This window comes from Rattus norvegicus, chromosome 20 (genome assembly GCF_036323735.1).
Source record: "Rattus norvegicus strain BN/NHsdMcwi chromosome 20, GRCr8, whole genome shotgun sequence".
Taxonomy (NCBI): domain Eukaryota; kingdom Metazoa; phylum Chordata; class Mammalia; order Rodentia; family Muridae; genus Rattus; species Rattus norvegicus.
This window is the reverse complement of record NC_086038.1, coordinates 18,166,949-18,179,175: the sequence shown is the minus strand read 5'-3', so window position 1 is coordinate 18,179,175 and position 12,227 is coordinate 18,166,949. Positions and strand designations below refer to the sequence as shown.

The following is a 12,227-nucleotide window of genomic DNA, read 5'->3' as shown; positions in this document are numbered from 1 at the left end:
TTGAGAGCACTCCTCGGGGTGCCCGGTATCCCCACGCTGGGAGCATCTTGGCGTCAGTGAGAGCATGTGAGCGTAGACCAAGAGGTTCTCAACCTGTGGGTCGAGACCCCTTCGGGAGTTGACTGCCGCTTTCCCAGGGGTCCCACATCAGCCTGTATATCAGATCTTTGAAGCTTGATTCATAACAGTAGCCAAATTACAGTTACGAAGAAGCAACAAAATAAGTTTATGGTTGGGGGTCAGCACAACACGAAGAACCGTATGAGAGGGAAGGTTGTGAGCTGAAGTCTTAGATGACAGACTACAAAGCTTGAGGTGAAAAGGCTCGGCCGGTTCGATGTTTTTGGCTTCGGCGCTTTGGCGTGCATGACGGTATTGTATGGTTGCTCGACTGACATTGGCAATCAGTGACATTGGCAATCGGAGCCGAGCGTTGTTCTGTTTTTCTCTGGAGAGACAGTGGTGAGGATCATTGAGTTTTATCATTTTCCCACATTAGCCTTGACACAATTCTAGTTTTTTTTTTTTTTTTTTTTTTTTTTTTTCTGCTTGTACTGCAGCAGGCATTTGTATCTGACAAGCCACCTTCCCTTTTGCCTCAGGTGTGACGAAGATACAGACTCTTTACATGAAGACAAAGACGACTGCTCTGGGCTCAGGTACGTCTCAACCTTGGTTCTGATTTGGGAGGAAAAAAAAAAGAGATCGTCTGGATCTGGCATCTCGTTTTTTTTTTTTTTTTTTTTTTTTAATTTTTTTAATCCAAACATCTCTCTGAGATTCTCATCTCAGCTTTGAGATCCCCAGGGGAGAGCCTTGTACTGGGAACTTCTCCGTTAAATTTGACAACGTGCCCTTCGTTATTCACCAAACACATTGAACGTCTCAGACTTGGTCATCGAGGGGTTCAGATTCCTACTTGAATGAGAAACAAATGTTTCTGTAAAAGATGCTGTTCTTTTCTTTCTCTGGAAAGAACATGAGGAGCTCCAGACCACCAATCCCGGTGTTGCCCCGCCCCCTTGCCTCCCCTCCCCTACCCGCAGCTTCGTGAGTTCCATCTGTCTGTCTTCACCTCTTGTGTTAGGGACTTGCTGCTTCTTATTCCACTTTACCAGAGCGTTGTCTTGGGTGCTTAGGGTGGGAAGTAGCTGCTCTCAGCGAATCGCCATTGTTATCCGATATCGATTATCTAAGGCAACGAGTTCGATTTTTATACCCTCATTTAGTTATGGCTGCCGTTGCTAGGAATACGGAAAGCAAACGGCGTAGAGATTTAAGTGGGGGCAAATGATTTCAGAAGAGAACATTACCCTTTGGGTATATATTATATGGAGCTTGATGGCTGAGGGAAGACCACTAGAGTGATCTCTACCAGAACCAAGTAGGATGTATGCATCTGAGACTGGGAATTGAACCTGGGATTCTTCCACTAAGTCATATCCCTAGCCCCCGTCTTTTTGTTTTGAGATGGTGCTAAGTCTCCCAGGCTGGCCTTGAGCTTTTGATCTTCCTACCTCAGCTTCTAAAATAGCGGGGATTAGCAGACCCGTGTCTCTCAGTAACTCAGCCTTGAGGGAGACCACACACTGGTATCTTCTATGTTGTGTTCAAGCCATTGTTCAAATGCCTGGTTAGGGGCAACTTATCATGTGACTTAAAAATTGCCCGAATGACTTGCCTCCTCTCCAAACAGATCCATGTGGCAAACTTACCTTTGCCAATGGCTAGGATTCAGCCTACGAGACTGAGACCTGTTAGATCGTTCCAGGAGTTGGTCTGCCTGCCGCTCCAGTGCTGTTTAAACACAGCGCTTTGGGATCTCAAGACAGAACCGGAAGGTCTCACCCTGAGATCGTGGGAGGGAAATAGGATACTCATGGGAGCAAAGCGTTTTCAAGCAAAGACCAGGAAGAAAGAGTGATAGGAAGAACGGAATTCCTGGGGCTGTGCTCAGTTCGCCTGAGGCCCTGGGTTCAAGTCTCCGGACATAAACAGTCATGGTGGTCAACGTGCCTGAAATCCAAGCAGTTGGTGGGTGCGGGAGGAAAGACAGGGACTGAAGCACAATGTCACCTTTGAGTAATGTGACCTCCAGGCGAGTCTGGGATAGAAGAGACGCTGACTATAAAAATTAAACAAAAATGACATTTCCGTTTTTCGGGTTTTAAGTCTATCTATATATTGCCCGTGCCTGGGCTCCCTTTGAAAACAGCTTGGTGAATTCCAGCAGCTCGTTTCAAAGCAGGTTTATTCTGTTTTGGGTGCGTTCTAAATTGGGTCTTTTTTTTTTTTCTTTTTTCTTTGCAGAGATGAAGACAATAAAGAGAACTACCCACAGGTGGCAGCTCAAATAGACGAACTCGTCCCACCCTCCCACGAGGCCCCGCAACATGTAGAACAGGCCCCGCTAGTGGATGGAGTGCTGAGAACCAGTATGGGCAACTTCAAGTCCCGAAAGCCCAAATCCATCCTCAGAGCCGAGAGTGGCCGGAACCACGGAGAAAGCCAGGTACAGCTCCACTGTCAGGTCTCTGCCGGGGAGAGGCCTCCCTGGTGCAAGGGCGCCGCATGCATAGTGGGATCGGTGCTGCGAGGATAACGTGTATGTGGTCTGAGATGTAGCAGTACCTTCTTTAAGGACTGGCTGTTCCGAGAAAGCTAATATTCAGGCGCCCTTCCAAACTGGCACCTTCCCCCTCTCTCTCATCTCCCCTCCACCCCCACCGCCCTCTCCCTCTCTCTCCTCCCTGGTTTTATTAGGTAGGGTCTTACATAGGTGGGATGTGACACCCCCCCCCCTCGTTCCAAACTGGAGATTTCGATCGGAAGTGGCACTGTGTTCTTTGGAGAGGGCTTGGCGCTCATGCAGAATGACGTAGCCTTTGTGCAGAGTTGGGGATTCCACTCAGTGAATTAGGAGCTTCGCTTTGGTCTCAAGCCATTTTCCTTAGGCTAAAGAAGAGCGACTTTGCATGATCAGTTATGCACGTATGTTTGTCTTGTTGTATTTGTATGCAGTGTTTGGTTTTCTGAAGTCAACTAATATTAAAATGGATGGCGACTAAAGCATCTTACCTAGTACGTTGCTAATAAGTTTTATACATAGAAATGTGTATTTATTTATTAGATAGGAGTTTCCCATGTAACTCAGGCTGGCCTTAAACTTGCTAGCCTCCTGCCTCAGCCCCAGAGGACAGTGCTGGATGACACTACACTAGGCTGATAATGTGTAAGTTTAGAAATTTTCTAGTTGTCTAGAAACGCAGCAAAGAAAATGATATTTTAGTCGAACGGTCCCTGATAGTTTATGTTCTTAGAAGATAATTAATAAACAGGACCAATGACAGTCACGCTAGGACTTTGTAATGTACCAAGCATCACCTTTGGGATGTGGCTGTTTCGTGAATGTTAAGGTTTGATGTGCTAACACTTAGGCACCTAAAAAAATAATGCAGGGTTCCCAAGGAGAGATAGGTTAATGACCCTCGGGGAGTCAAATGACTCCTTCACAGGGGCCGCCCATGGCTATCGGAAAACACAGATATTTACATTACGGTTCATAACAGCAAAATTACAGTTATGAAGTAGAAGCAAAAGTAATTGTATGGTTGGGGTCACCACACATGTGGTTAATTTGCGTATTACTGTTAAGTGTGGTCCAATTTGCAAACTGACACCAGGTGATCTTCCGGTCAGAACAGCCTTGGCTGGTGGGTTCTTTGACTTGATTTTTATGTGTCTTTGTGGTTTTATGGATTTGGCATTTTGACCTCTTGGTTAGGCCTTTCGTGTTTTTCAGTGACAAGTACATACTGGTCGCTTTGCGAAGGGGAGAGGTAATTATCTTAAGCTTCCGCTTTATTGTGGAGAGAGGCAGGCACGTGAAGTATCCCCTGGTTTCCAAGGAGCTTGAGCCTCTAAATCCACGTAGCATCCCTGCAGAGGAGCGTTCTGGTCGGGGTGCAGATTCCAAATGGATTGGTCCCGGGGTGGGGATCTGATCTGATCGAGCCCTAGGCGACCACCTGTGACACTTCAGGGCGGCTAGCCGCTCCTCCTCAGAATGCCTTTCTTCTCGCTGTTCTCTAGTGTGACCTCAAAGAGACGACAGTCACTTGTAATACGGGCGGGCGGGTGGCAATGGGGCGTGGAGTTCCCAGCCAGTTCCTGAAGCTTACAGGAGCAAAGCGAGTTGGCTGAGCTCTTGCTGTAACGCCACACTGCGGTAGAAGCTAAGCGGCCTGTGAGCTTCATTCTCGGATGCAAACAAGGCAAAGCAGATTTACCCACTTCTATACCCTGGTTCAAAGGAAGACTGTTTATGATTGGAGATCTACAAATAGCCCCATGGCTGTGTAAACATGGTGAGAGCAAGACGGATATGGATGGGGGTGGGCACGGACGTGGGGTAGCGGGGCCGAGGTCTTAGTTCACGTATGCACCTTGCACTAAATTGTTGGGGGTTACCAATACATAAAAATGACAGATAAAGCCAATGCTCTCAGAAAATAGAGCGGTTTGCTAAATCGGAGGTTCTCAACTTGTGGGTCACGACCCCCGGGAAGTCAAACGACTCCTTCACAGGGGTCGCCCACGGCTATCGGAAAACACAGATATTTACATTACGGTTCATAACAGCAAAATTACAGTTATGAAGTAGAAGCAAAAGTAATTGTACGGTTGGGGTCACCACACATGTGGAACTATATTAAAGGGTTGCAGCCTTAGGAAGGGTAAGAAGCACTGTGTTAAAGGAGTAACCGTAATGAAATCTTCCTGATTGGTCCATTGGGTCTTTAACCCTTGTTGCTCCTAGTTTTTGGTTGACTCTAGGGAAGCCATGACTTTTTCATTAAAGCTTTAAAAAAAATCCTGCCCCACTCCACTGGTATCATCAGGGTATGCCCTAGATTTATACCTTGGGTTTTCTTTGCCATGTTAAGGGCTTAATGTATCTTGTTCTCCACGATGAACCTGCTTGAGGTTGTTCTTGGTCAAAGACCCAAACCAGCCCTAACACTAGGTACAATCTCAAGCCAACTCTGGAAGACCAGCAGCTGTCTGCAGGTGACAGAAACGGAAGGGGCTGTGACAGATCAACTCCCAGTCATTTTGAGATCTAAAAGGTCTGAGCATCCGTCATACCAGCCATGCAAACAGATAATAAAGTCAATTTCTCTGAATTTTAGAAAAAGTACCTTTGAAGGATGGTCACTGAGGCTGTTCTCAAAGGAGCTAAGGCAGTCCAGGTTCTGATTTTTATAAAAATGGATGGGTTAAGGGCTAGAGAGATGGCTCAGCGGTTAAGAGCACTGACTGCTCTTCCAGAGGTCCTGAGTTCAAATCCCAGCAACCACATGGTGGCTCACAACCATCTGTAATGGGATCTGATGCCCTCTTCTGGTGTGTCTGAAGACAGCTACAGTGTACTTATATATAATAAATAAATAAATCTTAAAAAAAAATGGATGGGTTATAGTTCTTACCCAGGAAACAATACCTTAATCTACAGCCTGATCCTAGAAGACAGTTCTAAGAATATCAGTAAAACAGCATACTAAGTGGGGGACTAGCTAGGTCTGTATTTTTATTAAGCTCTTTAGACCATCTGCCCTGCTTTTAGCTAGAACATAATTGGGAAAGATTCTCTTATGCAACCAGCATTTTGTCTGCATTGTTATATTCGAGAATGAAGTTTGTTTTATCAGAACAGACTACTTAGTCCCACCGGGAGCGTGACCTCTAATGCAGCGCTAGCTACAGCATACCTCCCCAACTAAAAACCAGTGACTTTGGTCACTTAGATTCAAGGGACCAAGGCTACTGACAGGTTTACGCAATAGCTATGATCATCCCTCACACTTGGCATTGACTAGCAGTGTGTAAAGCCCCACCGTGACTTGGATAAACATAGACCGAGCTGTTCCATAAGGGTTTGTTTTGCGAGGTAAACGCGGCATGTACGAGGTTTATCTCACAGTGTGGTAGAGAGCTCTCCGTGTAATGCTAACGGATGATTCTCTGGAAGGGAGCGGGCGCTGAGCCTCCTTTGCAGCTGTGAATTCTGCCTGATGCTTCCTGCTCAGTTAAGCCCCTCAGTTCCAGCTGCTGTCACAAGGTTTCCCCAAAACATCCGTGAAAACCCGCAAACATCAGCTTCTTCAGTTTAAAAGCATTGTCTTGGAAGCCGTGGGACACTCCCGTAGGGCTGCGGTTGCAGCCAGTTTTGAGTTTTTCTGTTCATAAAGTTAGAATGCACAGCTCTAAAGGTGCCTTTCATTTTCATCCTAATCAGAGTGCTGCTCTTAAGGGAAGGAGGCCCCCTTCAGTTGTGGACAGCGTGGCTTCCTCCCCTACTTTTCTTGCTCTCTCTTAATAAACTCCATATTCAGAAATAGCGGCTCCCATCTGATGGGTCAGCTTCAGCCGCCATGCTTCCCTCTTGACCTTGGCCACAACCATGAGAAGGGAAGTACGGTGAGAGACTCTGGAGGTTGTCTTTGTGTTTGAAGGTTCCAGGTTTGCATCCATTTAAGTGATTTAAAGAGGGAGGGACTTAGGCATATTTACTGACAGAAGACCAGAAACACCTGAGAGAATGCAAGACTCCATTCTGTGACGCTCAAGTGTTTGAGATTCGAGTGTTTATCTGAGCCACGGTTTTCCTTTATGCTTGCTTATCGTACCGGCTGGTTCTGGGTGTCAACTTGACACAAGCTGGAGCTGTCACAAAGAAAGGAGCCTCCCTTGAGGAAATGCCTCCATGAGATCCAGCTGTAAGGCATTTTCTCAATTAGTGATCAAAGGTGGGAAAGGCCTATTGTGAGTGATAACCATCCCTGGGCTGGTAGTCCTGGGTTCTATAAAAAAGCAAGCTGAGGGGCTGGGGATTTAGCTCAGTGGTAGAGCGCTTACCTAGGAAGCGCAAGGCCCTGGGTTCGGTCCCCAGCTCCGAAAAAAAGAACCAAAAAAAAAAAAAAAAAAGCAAGCTGAGCAAGCCAGGGGAAGCAATCCAGAAAGCAGCATTCCTCCATGGCTTCTGCATCAGCTCCTGCCTCCAGGTTCTTGCCCTGTGAGAGCTCCTGTCCTGACTTCCTTTGGTAATGAACAGCAATGTGGACGTGTAAGCTGAATAAATCTTTTCCTCCCCAACTTGCTTCTTGGGCATGGTGTTTTGTGCAGCAACAGGACCCTGATTAAGACAGATATCCTTTTCCCTCTTAGACAATAAGCCATGTGGGAAAACATGACTTGGATAAGGACCCTTATTGAGCGGTCCCCTGAAAAGCCAGGGTAACTGTTAGTAAAATTCCTTGATACGGTAGAAGTCAGAGCAAGATGTGCTCTTCCTAAAGCCTGGTCCGGCTGGAACCCAGGAACAGACTGTTCCCCACTTAAGAGTGTCTAATTCAATAAGCAAACCCTCTTCCCAAGAAGGAGAACTGACTCCAGGCATGGATCATCCCTCCCAGTGTTTTGTTTAAGATTAAAAGCACTTGTGTTTTGAGTGCCGCAGAAGTCAGAACATCCGTCCCCCACAACCTGAAGTGGGAAGCTGAGGTTTGGATGGTGAGAAGCCACTTCCTGTGTTGGTACTCCAAGCTGCCCAGAGGGCATCCATTTTTAGTGTCGGGAGATGGGAGTCTTGTCTTGCTCACCCCACACCATCTGGTACCAGGCTGCACCCCATCCATATGTCCTCCCCTCTGGTGGCTATTTTAACAGAATACAAAAAGTAGCAGGCTCAAAGGAGAGCTTTTCCCACAGTGAGCTGTGGACCGCCAGCCTCTCGCTAGCCCACTTCCTTGGGGAGACCAGCTGTTTGGTCTGGCATATATAAGCATCGGGTTTCTTCCATTTGGCTGCAGTAGGTATGTTAAGAGGCTGGCACACCATTCAGGTCTGTTTGTGAATTTTTTTCGTTTTCGTCCTTCTGCAGAAAGAAAAAAAAAACTCTTTAAATACTTTGAGGCAAAATAACCTATTAAATATTTACTGTATATCTCTTTTTAGAAGAGGTAGTTCTTACTGGGATCAACTCTAAATTGAAAGAAAGATAGTTTTCATTCGGTGCCGCTGTCCCCTGCCATCACAAACAACTAAGATGGTGTCTTAGTTAGGGTTTTACTGCTGAGAACAGGCACCATGACCAAGGCAACTCTTATAAAAGAACAACTTTTCATTGGGGCTGGCTTACAAGTTCAGTCAGTCCATTATCATCATCAAGGCGGGAGCATGGCGGCATTCTGGCAGGCATGGTGCAGGAGGAGCTGAGAGTTCTACATCTTTCTCTGAAGGCTGCTAGCAGAATCCCCGCTTCTAGGCAGCTAGGATGAGGGTCTTAAAGCCCACACCCACAGTGACACACTTCCTCCGACAAGGCCACGCCCACTCCAACAAGGCCACGCCCACCCAACAAGGCCACACCTCCAAATAGTGCCACTTCCTGGGCTGAGCATAGCCAAACCATCACTGATGTTCTTCCGGGTTATGAGTCTACCTTGAATGCTGTTCTTTCTCTTCCTTCCTGAGTTGATTGAGAACATGAATACACCGTGGTTCCCTCATGTGCCTTTATTTCTCATAAGATCTTCCTGGGTCAAAAAGAAAAGTGGACCATTGATTTGTTAGTTGGTTGTTTTGTTTTGTTTTTTCCTGAGAAGGGTAAAGTAGAGTGGCGATTCAGCAGAGTGGAGTCCTGGCGAGTTGAGGGTTCTTGGAAGTGAGGTCAGCAGGCTTGGCATTTGACTTCTCTGGTATCCTACCATGGTGCCTCAGGTTCCTAAGTTTATCTTATGATTAGCAGTCTCCTAAGTGATGAATGAAGCTGTTGAAATACATGTTTAGAAAGGAATCTGGGATATCTGTAAAGTAACCTTATCGCATTGGCTTTTATTTTATTTTAATTTAATTTTTTAGCTATTTTATTGGGTTCTTACACCTCTACCTCTCTTCCAGCCTTTATTTCACCCTGATGCCTTACAACCTAGGTAGGAGAGAGAGAAGGTTAGAGGGAAAAGGGGCGGAGATCTCGTTCAGCCAAAAAAAAAAAAAAAAAAACAACAACAAAAAAAACAAACCAGGAGCAGCAGCCGCCACAAGCTCTCTTGGGGCTCTCCCGTTTATACTGTCTCCAGAGTCCCCAGAATTAAAGTATCTAGCTGGCAGTGACCACGTTCCTGCTAGTGCACGAGGTGCTGTGAAGCAGCCTCTTATCCCACATCTGGAATTAAAACAAAAATATATTCCCATTAACATAGCTAGGTTTTTGAAGACTTCTAACTACATCGCTTTTTCAGAATAGCCAAACACATTCTTCCGAATGGCATGAAGAAATCTTAGAAGAGATAGGCTTCATTTGTTGTTTATGCATTCACCCTGAAAACTGTTTAAAGAAAAAAAAAAAGATACTCAAATGGATTTTGTTTGAGCTTAAGGTCTTAAGTTTGCAAGCAAAAAGAAACGGCATCGTGGTGTTGGGAGCCAAATCAGCTGGTTGATGCAGTGTAAATTTCGGAATTTCTTTTAAAAGATGAAAAAGAGTAACCGGGGCTGTGGAACAGTGGTAGAGAGAGGATAGTTAAGCAGGTGAGAGGCCCTGATCACCATCCCTAGCCTCTGTCTCTCTGTCTCCCTCTGTCTCTCTGTCTCTGTCTCTGTCTCTGTCTCTCTCTCTCTCTCTCACACACACACACACCGACTGCACACTCACAGAACAGAGCAGGCAAGTATTGATGGTACTGGCTGAGTGTAACCATGGAGAAGAGTGAGGACTTACATCCGTGTACACACTTCCGGGAAAATTTAACGCAGACACAGATTCCTCCCATAAAGAACAGCTGTTCAAGTTTCTCCCTTTGCCCTGTATGCATCTTGTGTAAATAAAGGCTAACTTACGCAATTTCTGATCTCTATTTAGTTACGAAGACAGTTCTATATTGCAGTAACCATATAAATTCAGCCCATCGTCAAGAATGATCAGCACTTGAAAGAAGTGGGTCCTCTGTGCGGCTGCTCCACTGCGCCTGCATCCATCCGTTGGGTTTCAAGACTTTATGTTTCCACTCAAAGTTTCCTTCAATAAACCCCAGAGATGAACATTTGGGTAACAGTATATTATTGATGGAGTAAACTGTAGGTACACTGAAGGTTAATATTGGTTGTCAAGTTGACAGGATCTAGACTCTCAAAGGAAACAGCCTTTGGGCAAGCCTGTGAGGCATATCTAGATTAAAGTGAAGCGACCCACCCTGAATGCCATCCCATTGGTTAATAAGGCAGAGACCCGCCCTAAATGCTATCTCATTGGTTGGTAAGGTGGAGATATCCGCCCTGAATGCCATCCCATTGGTTGTTAAGGAGGAGATAGCCACACTCAATGCCAACCCATTGGTTGTTAATTGAATGAAAAGGAGAAAATTGGCTGTGACCCAGTACTCACCTTGTTCTGCTCACCTTTCACCTACTGGCCTTACAATACAACGTGAGCACCCATCTCACCCTCCTGTTTCAATAACCTCTCCACCATGATTGTCTGAACCGTCAAACTGTGTCAAAGAAGCTCTTCCTTCTTGTGGCTTCTATCCCGTGTTTTGTCGCAACGGTAATATCACCTGACCAAAGAAGGAATGGATCCAGGAGCGCATGGATGTGAGCTCACACGCCCTCCTTAGTTAGTCATTTGGCTTTCTGTGACATAGGGAATCAAAGCCTATGTCACGCCTTCTCTATTTTCGTAAGATGAAGACGATCAAATTTCTCTTAAGAGGTTTTTGTGGATTAGAAGGTATAATGAGAGACAAGATCAAGAGCTTGAGTTCTTGTCTAGTACCCAGAAAGTTCTGGGGTCCACCCCTACAAGTTAAAAATAAAACAAGTAACGATAGGAACTTATGTGGTCAGCAACTTTTAGGGGTGGGGTACAAGTGGTTTATAGGTTGCTTTATTATTTCCATTTGGCTGGGTATATATTAAACCTAGGTAAACAGATACCTTGAATTAACCTAGGCTGCTCACCCAACCAACAACCTGAAGCTTCAGTGATGTAAACCCACCAAGACGCACTTCTCCCTCGTGCCTTGTAGCCTTGGTTGACCGATGGGAGAGCCCTGTTCACTGAAGTTTTAGTGGATAAGCCGTTTTTGAAAAAGTGAGCATGTCTGGTTGTGAGTCTCAGAGAAAAAGGATCTGGAGGTTACTGTGGCAACTACTCCAAGTCTCAGGGCTACAGGACTACACGGAACTTGTGTTCTCTCATAATTAATTATCCAGAGCTGCTCACATGCTACCCTGCTAATTACAACCCCGTAATGCACTGGACCAGGAAGAAACGCTCCACACAGTGCCTCGGGGGACAGGGAATGAGTGATGGTCAGTGGCACAAATGACTTTCACGTTGTTTATTCAAGAGGAACGTCTAACCCAAGGAACCTATAATAATTAGCCCTTTCCCCCGTCTTCTGGTCCTTCAAAATATAGACGTATTAGGGATGTTAATGGCAAAGCTTAGAAGAGAAAGGAACACTAATTAGCTTAATTGTTGTGTTATATTATTGAAGCGGGCGCCCAGGTTTTCTGCAGCAGTCCGTCAGTTAAAGTGCTCCCTTCATTATTATCTTGAGGAACATGAGAAGAAAGTCTAGTTTTTCTTTTTTTTTTTTTTTTTTTTTTCTTTTTTTCGGAGCTGGGGACCGAACCCAGGGCCTTCTGCTTGCTAGGCAAGCACTCTACCACTGAGCTAAATCCCCAACCCCAGAAAGTCTAGTTTTAAATACGCTCGATAGCCAAGTGAAACTTTAGAGCCCACGAATTTTGCCGTTTTATTTCAAGGGCAAAATGTGGTCTCACATACTTGGGGCCAATTGACCTTTGGATTAGGGACAGCTGTGGGGTATGTCCCAGCTTGGAAGCATTTTAAAATTTAATACAAAAAGGCTTGTAAGAGGATGATTTGGCCATCTGTATATTTGTGTGCCATGAGAGCTGGGTGCCTACTATGGACACGTGACAATCCGCACCTTCCCGAGCTTAGTGACATTGTCAAGAACAGATCACCATTCTTTTGACAAGATAGAAGATAGCTGAGTAGTCGCTGACACAGCCTGTTCTGCAGCTAGGGGAAAAAAAAAGATGTTTATAAAGTCTGGACAGCAGAAAAAGAATGAGCTGACATTTTGGGTAACTAAGAGTGGCCAATCTAAACGCTGTCAACCGTGGTTAGCTCT

General features: G+C 45.6%; 1 protein-coding gene and 1 long non-coding RNA gene across 11 annotated transcripts in view; one reads left to right on the top strand and one right to left on the bottom strand.

Moving 5' to 3' along the window:
- Fam13c (family with sequence similarity 13, member C) overlaps positions 1–12,227 on the top strand; it is a 122,183-nt gene that overhangs the window by 7,713 nt on the left and 102,243 nt on the right. For all 9 annotated transcript variants that reach the window (NM_001399503.1, XM_039099240.1, XM_039099238.2 and 6 more), the window contains 2 exons: positions 603–659; positions 2,311–2,512. In NM_001399503.1, coding sequence (NP_001386432.1) covers positions 2,438–2,512 — 75 coding nt within the window. In that variant the 5' untranslated portion in view covers positions 603–659; positions 2,311–2,437. The remainder of the gene's footprint in view (positions 1–602; positions 660–2,310; positions 2,513–12,227) is intronic.
- Positions 4,587–10,263, bottom strand: LOC120098904 (uncharacterized). 2 transcript variants are annotated; one of them, XR_005497653.2, is made up of 3 exons: positions 9,901–10,263; positions 8,504–8,597; positions 4,587–7,936 (listed from the first exon to the last, which is right to left on the bottom strand). It is a non-coding gene; the product is annotated as an uncharacterized LOC120098904 (long non-coding RNA). The 2 variants fall into 2 exon arrangements; XR_010061078.1 differs by having other exon boundaries at positions 8,201–8,597; positions 9,901–10,238.